Source organism: Abramis brama (assembly GCF_963993115.1).
Source record: "Abramis brama genome assembly, chromosome: 14".
Lineage (NCBI taxonomy): Eukaryota > Metazoa > Chordata > Actinopteri > Cypriniformes > Leuciscidae > Abramis > Abramis brama.
In genome coordinates, this window is record NC_139976.1 from 8394268 (window position 1) to 8400787 (window position 6520).

The 6520-nt window shown below is 35.6% G+C and overlaps 1 protein-coding gene across 1 annotated transcript in view; it reads right to left on the reverse strand.

Annotated features, from left to right (window-relative positions):
• Positions 1–5326, reverse strand: part of cox10 (cytochrome c oxidase assembly factor heme A:farnesyltransferase COX10) — a 42848-nt gene extending 37522 nt beyond the window's left edge. Inside the window, exons 1-4 of the mRNA XM_084134657.1 lie at positions 5171–5326; positions 4355–4497; positions 3776–4064; positions 3230–3354 (exon numbers count right to left, since the gene is read on the reverse strand). Coding sequence (XP_083990783.1) covers positions 3230–3354; positions 3776–4064; positions 4355–4497; positions 5171–5225 — 612 coding nt within the window. The 5' untranslated portion in view covers positions 5226–5326. The remainder of the gene's footprint in view (positions 1–3229; positions 3355–3775; positions 4065–4354; positions 4498–5170) is intronic.
• Positions 5327–6520: the final 1194 nt, after the last annotated feature.

Below are 6520 nucleotides of genomic sequence, written 5' to 3' on the forward strand. Positions count from 1 at the left end.
AGGCAGCAGAACTGTTTCCAACTTTGATAATGAATCATCATATTAGAATGATTTCTAAAGGATCATGTGACAGACTGGAGTAATGATCCTGGAAATTCAGCTTTGCATCACAGAAATAAATGATAATTTAAAGTATAATAAATTGAAAACCAATTATTTTAAATTGTAATAATATATCACAATATTACATTTTTTTCTGTATTTTTGATCAAATAAATGCAGGCTTGATGAGCAGAAGAAACTTCTTTCAAAAACATTAAAAATAGTCATGTTTCCAAACTTTTGGCCTGTACTGTATATATTTAAGAATATATTTTATATATAACTATTTTCCCTTTACTTACATATCACAAAATAGTAATTAGTGATATGCAAATCCAGATATTGATTAAATCGAGTTTTTATGCATATGGTGGTGTGTTCTTTATGACAGTTCATCTAAAATTAGATCCTCTTCCTAAAAAAACCCCAAGAAATATTGCAAAATATCACCTTTCTTACTGTAATAATCACAATATATCATATTGTAACCCCTGTATCTTGGCGATACACAGCCCTACTCTTGAGTCATGAAGAGCCTTACTGCACAGAACATGCACTTCTTTGAGCAGAAAGCTGATTACGGATGGAGCAAACCAGAGCGCACACAACGTGCGTCTCACGCTCTCGGTTTCTTTTCATTCGAGCTCTGCAAATGCTTTCATCTGAAAAACATCAGAGCAACACAGCTAATCTTGCCTAATGTATTTTTTTTAGATACACAGCAGGAGTGGAATGCAAAAGACTCTACAATTGGCTCACTTAAGCACTGATTTCTTTTCTCTCTCTCTAAACTAACGACAAAGTGCACTGTGAGAGCCCATATCGACTGTTTGTGTCCCATGTTTGTGTAACACACAGTGAAACTCTGCTGGGCATTGCGGGACTCCCTGAAGTCAAGCCAACGATGCAATGAGACTTCATCCATCTAGCTGTACACAAGCAAAACAATAGCAAAATCAACAGACCGCCAAGTAGGCAATTACTCTGGCTGGAATGCTTGTGCAGAGTTGAGGTTAAGTACCAAAACTAGCGGCTAATACATTTCTAACCATCTACAACAGGATTTATGTGGTCTGTCGTGGGCCTGCATTATCACATCTAGCCAAACTCCGACCATCACATTTTTAGATGTCACATCTACTTTTGCAATTTATGGATAATAAACCAATATAAAAGACACAATGCAAGTGCATTTATGTTACTGTAAATGTAAAACCCACTACTAGTAATGTATCTAGAGTACAGAGAAACAATTCTTCACAGTACACAGTCCAATTCAAGTCAGTAGGTTGATTTCAGAAATTACTGATCCACTTACAAAGCTGTCAGTACACTTTGCAACTGAGTGAATCTCATGAAAACTGAACAGCAATAATTAATAATAAACACATTTTGTATATATTAGGGCTGTCAGTTAAACGCGTTATTAACGGCGTTAACGCAAACCCATTTTAACGGCGTCAATTTTTTTATCGCGCGATTAACGCCTAGCAAACTTTGTAGTTTTTTTTTTTTTTTTTTTTGACATGCTTTTGCAACAACTAGTAACGTTAGTACAACACCACCGGATCTAGCTAGACCGGAAACAAAACAACAGGCACGCCGCACACACTTGTTTGGGCTTGCGAGCCGGCCAAAGAGTGGACGAGAAGCCGCGTCTATGGACAACTTGTATCGCACATCGGACGCGTACTTTCTCAGTTTATGGCCAGCAATAAAAGGTGTGTGTACACTCATAGAGAATAATGTGTTCGAATTTTAAATACGAGGCGCTGCGCTTCGCTTCTCGTCCAGTGTGCGACCCCCTTTAACATTATGTTTTGAGTGGATGAATGATGAGCGCGAGACGCCGAAATGGATGCCAATAAGATTCTGAATGGAAAGTTTAATTTTAAAAAAGTGGCCAAAATGTTTCAGTTGACAAGACCAAAGTGATCTGTGTGTTTTGTCATTGTGAACTGAGCTATCATTGCAGCACGTCCAGTCTGAAATGGCCTACTACTTGATGGCCAAGCACACTGATTCGCTGATGCGAATTCTCCACCCCCTCGTCAATATTAGGACCTCGTCAGTATTTCTTTCACCCTTTTATTGATGGACAGTGTTACATTGTGTGAGAGATTATTTGCTCCAAGTGAGAATGTTAGTGTGAAATTGAACACTACAGTATGCCAATGTTGATTTCAAAAAGAAACATTTGCTCAAAGCAAGCCGATCCACTTTTCCATGTTGATAAGAGCATTAAAATGAGAAAAAATAATGGGACAAAAAGAAATCATGAGACATTTAGAATAGATAAAAAATGTGCGATTAATTGCGATTAATCGCGAGTTAACTATGACATTAATGCGATTAATCGCGATTAAATATTTTAATCGTTTGACAGCACTAGTATATATGTTTTCTACTATTAGGACCGATAAATGCAATAGAATGCACTGTAAGATTATTTTCAGCAAAACTAAGCAGATTTTACCTCCAAATTCTCATTACTATAATGTGTCTGTTACAGTCTCTCAATATTTTTATTGATGATTCATTATGGCATTTTTTTTTTTTTATCTATTGCAGTAACATTTATTTTAACGTTTTAAATAAAATCCATAAAATGTAAGGGCAGTTCAACAATAACTACCAGGATGTATAATTTATGAAGTATAATCAATTTTTATATATTTTAATTATTACTACTTATTAAAATAATGAGAATACTGTTACAATAAAGCAAATTGGTAAAATATGTTAATTGTTCTCAAATTAATTTTATGACACAAAAAAATATTAAGGGTCCTAATAGAAGATAATACTTTATTTATGTAAAACATATTTCTTTTATTCCCTACAGATTTTAGGAGTGAAATGCTTTGTGAGACTGACCCTTAGCAGGTGTCGGTAATCCAAAAATCTCCAAGTACATGGTGATTAATCATTCTGACTTGATTAATTAATCACAGTATCCACACATACCATGAATTTCAGGTATAAAAGTACACAAGATCAGACATGCAAAGCTTTAAATACACACATGTGCATACACACACACACACACACACACAATGAAATGGTCTATCACTTGCTAGCATATTCCAGCTGGATGTCAGGTCGCTTGGCTTTATCTGTTGTGTTTGGTCCAGTCACGTTCTGCTGAGTGTGCAGTTATTTCATGAAAGTGCATGGGGTGACTGACCTGATTGATGGAATTGGCTGTACAGGAAGAGAGACCTGTTCCGAATGAAGCCATCAAAAAAGTGACAGGGTCAAAGGGCACTGGAGCCATAGCAAAGCCAGCAGCTGCCGTAGTAACCACAAGAGCTATGGGGGAAAAGAAAGTGAGGTTACAAGATTTAGTTGAAATGGTTACTTGAGTTTCTACAACAAAAATAAAACCAAAAAAATGATTCAGAGTATATAAGTTGAATTCTCATCACTAATATAATATTATCATTTCAAAAAATTTGAACATTTTAAAGGATGAAAACTGTCAAATACTTCATGGGCTAAGACTGATTATATGATTAACCATAGAAAAGCAATTAAACTTAATAAAAAATAATCATTAGGCAAGTCAGCGCTAACTTCTTTTTTTTTAAGATTAGAACTTTCCATGAAATTCAAGATCAGCAGTTTAGCTTTGATTACTGCAAAAGGCATATGTTGAATTAACAGCATGTATCTTATATTGCAATATGGCATACAATATATCATTAATACAAAATATAAATACATATTATACCTGTTAATTTAAGTTTGGAGAGCCGTGCGTAAATCCCTGGTAAATCACTGTATTCAACCCTCGACTCCTTCCACTGCCGAGCCTCCAAGCGGGCTGCTCTGGTCGCCTCTGGTTCATCCTGGATGTTCTTCGAGTCACATGGCGGCACCACAGTACCTGGCTCAGGCTTTAAGGCTGGGATCTGCTGAACCTGTCTGACCAACGAATCATCTCGATCCTCCAGTGCAGAGGCGACAGGCTCCTGCTTGGGGCTCGCTCTCTGGCACACACCACCGATGCTCTTCACATACTGTGGGAAGATGGAAGAAATAGACAAATACACAATTTATATAAAAAACATGAATACACAAATTTGATAATTCTCAATTTCATCAGTTAATTCCGTTAAAACATGATTTGCAATAATTTTAAAGTTAGCAATATTACAAAGAAAGAATGATTCTCCAGCAATGGTATTATGGAAAAGCAGACATAAAAAAATTGTATATAGAGTCTAGAAATATATAATATTTGACCAGAATTGTCTTCGTCAGCGTATTTATGATTATGCGTACAAAAATGTAGCACTTCATAGCCTACCTGTCTCTTCAGAAAGCAGAAATGCTGGAACGTGAACCATTCTGCTCGATTCTTCCTGCAGAGCTGAATCAGACTCCTGGTACTCATGTGACTCCTAGATGCATTTGCAATGAGCTTCTTCTGCACATTGACACCTACCAAACCTTCAACAAGAGAAGATATAACTTCATATTAATCGTTATTTTAATGAATGCCTATACTAATGTTTACTAATAATGTTGTAAGCTCTAACTGCATTTTTACCTTTATACAAATAAAACATAATAAAGTTAAGATATTTTTAAAATTAAAATTGTGTAACTAAGATATGCTTTATTTTGATCAATCCAGTGGTCATGTATCTGACAGCCTTCCAGTGACGTCATGACAAACAACAAATGGCATCATCACATGAAATCACTCCTGCAGCACTCAGGACCCAATACAGCATTTCTTCATATTTAAACAGTTTATGGACAATATACAAATAAAGACTAATATATAAACACACACACCCACACTAGTATGTATAAACATTAAAATATCTCACATAATGGGCAATGGTTACATTGATGTTAAGTCAAATGATGATCTGCCGCAAGCAAAATACACTGCATAGAGCAGACAAGTACTTATACATCAATGTCAGTGCATGTAATTAACGGAATTCCTTAAAAACCTGGTTCATATCATGTAAACTGTGTTTATATTTTAAGGTCATGCTGCTGCAGTAGCGCTTCAGTGGCTAGGCTAACCGGCTAGCATTCTTATAAAACGTCCCCCCGGAATTAACGAAAGATCACTTATGATTCATTAACATAGCATAGTTATTAATACCACATGGAAGGCATTTCCAGACTCCCATCAGTCTACTACATGGTGTTTTGAACATGTTCTTCAGGCGAACGACCGGCTACCGCTGAGTCCCCTTCACATGATGCAGCGCGCCATCTTGACCTCGCTTACGGAAGCAAAGTGTTTCCTCTGACGTGTGTCCTGCTGTTGAAAAGCATGAGCAGATTGTGCACGCGCACGGAGCAGTGTTAGTGTACTGTACAGTGTGTGAGTGTAGGCTGCTACAGGGGCCGGTTTCACAAAGCTATTTTAGACCGGTCTATAGTGTTAGACAAGTCTAAAATTTGCTCATAGACTAGTCTAATGTACGGTGACGCATTGCTGCCACATACATATTATTTTTTCCCCTCAATTATGTCGTAATAACGAGATCTTATGTCGTTAAAACGACATCTTTTTCTCGTAATAACGAGATGTTATGTCGTTAAAACGACATATTTTCTTGGCCTTATAAGGACATGTGTAGTCATGTACAAAATATGCCTTTTATCCACATAATTGATAGCCTATCACGCCTTTATCACACTTCTACTTTCAAAAAGCAAATAGTAGCAGCCCCCAATCAGGCAAAATGAATCAATGAGGCCCTTTTTTAAAAATATATTTTATATAGGCCTATACGGGTTTTTTATATATATATAATATATTATAAGATTTATTTTTGTTAATCGGCTATATCTTCATTACCTAGAGATAGAATTAAACAAAAAGTAGTCAAAACACATCTAACAGAACATAGCCTAAGTTGTTTATTTTTAACAACATTGTGTTCTTATTTTGTTTAATTAACGAAATGTCAATCTTTTATAACAGAATTAAGATACAATACAATACAATACAAAAATCTTCAAGATACAGCCTACAATCTTCACATGTATAACGGATTGTCACCTTATAAACAGTCCGTTGTGTGGTGGAATAAGCAATGCTATATAGAAATATATGGTTAGTATCTTAATTTAAACTTTATTTTATTATTTTATTAGTTCATTAACTAATTATGCTAACTCAGCTAATTTAATGTAAAGAGCTGGATACTAATTACTAATTAAATAATGTCAAATATTAAATGTAGGCTATTGATTAGAGTTTCCTGGGTGCATATAGCCTAGTGGTAAGTACACTTTGCTCTGACATTCATTGCTTTTCAGCTTATTGCGACCCGAGTTCAAGTCCCGGATCGTCAAACTTTCTTGATACTATACTGTCCTATCATAATAAAAGGCAAAAAAAAAATATTCTCTAAACTGATGCAAGTTAAGCTCCATCCACACACAAAAATGAAATCAGCATTTTTTAAGCCATTACATCAACAACTCTCATAATGGAAGT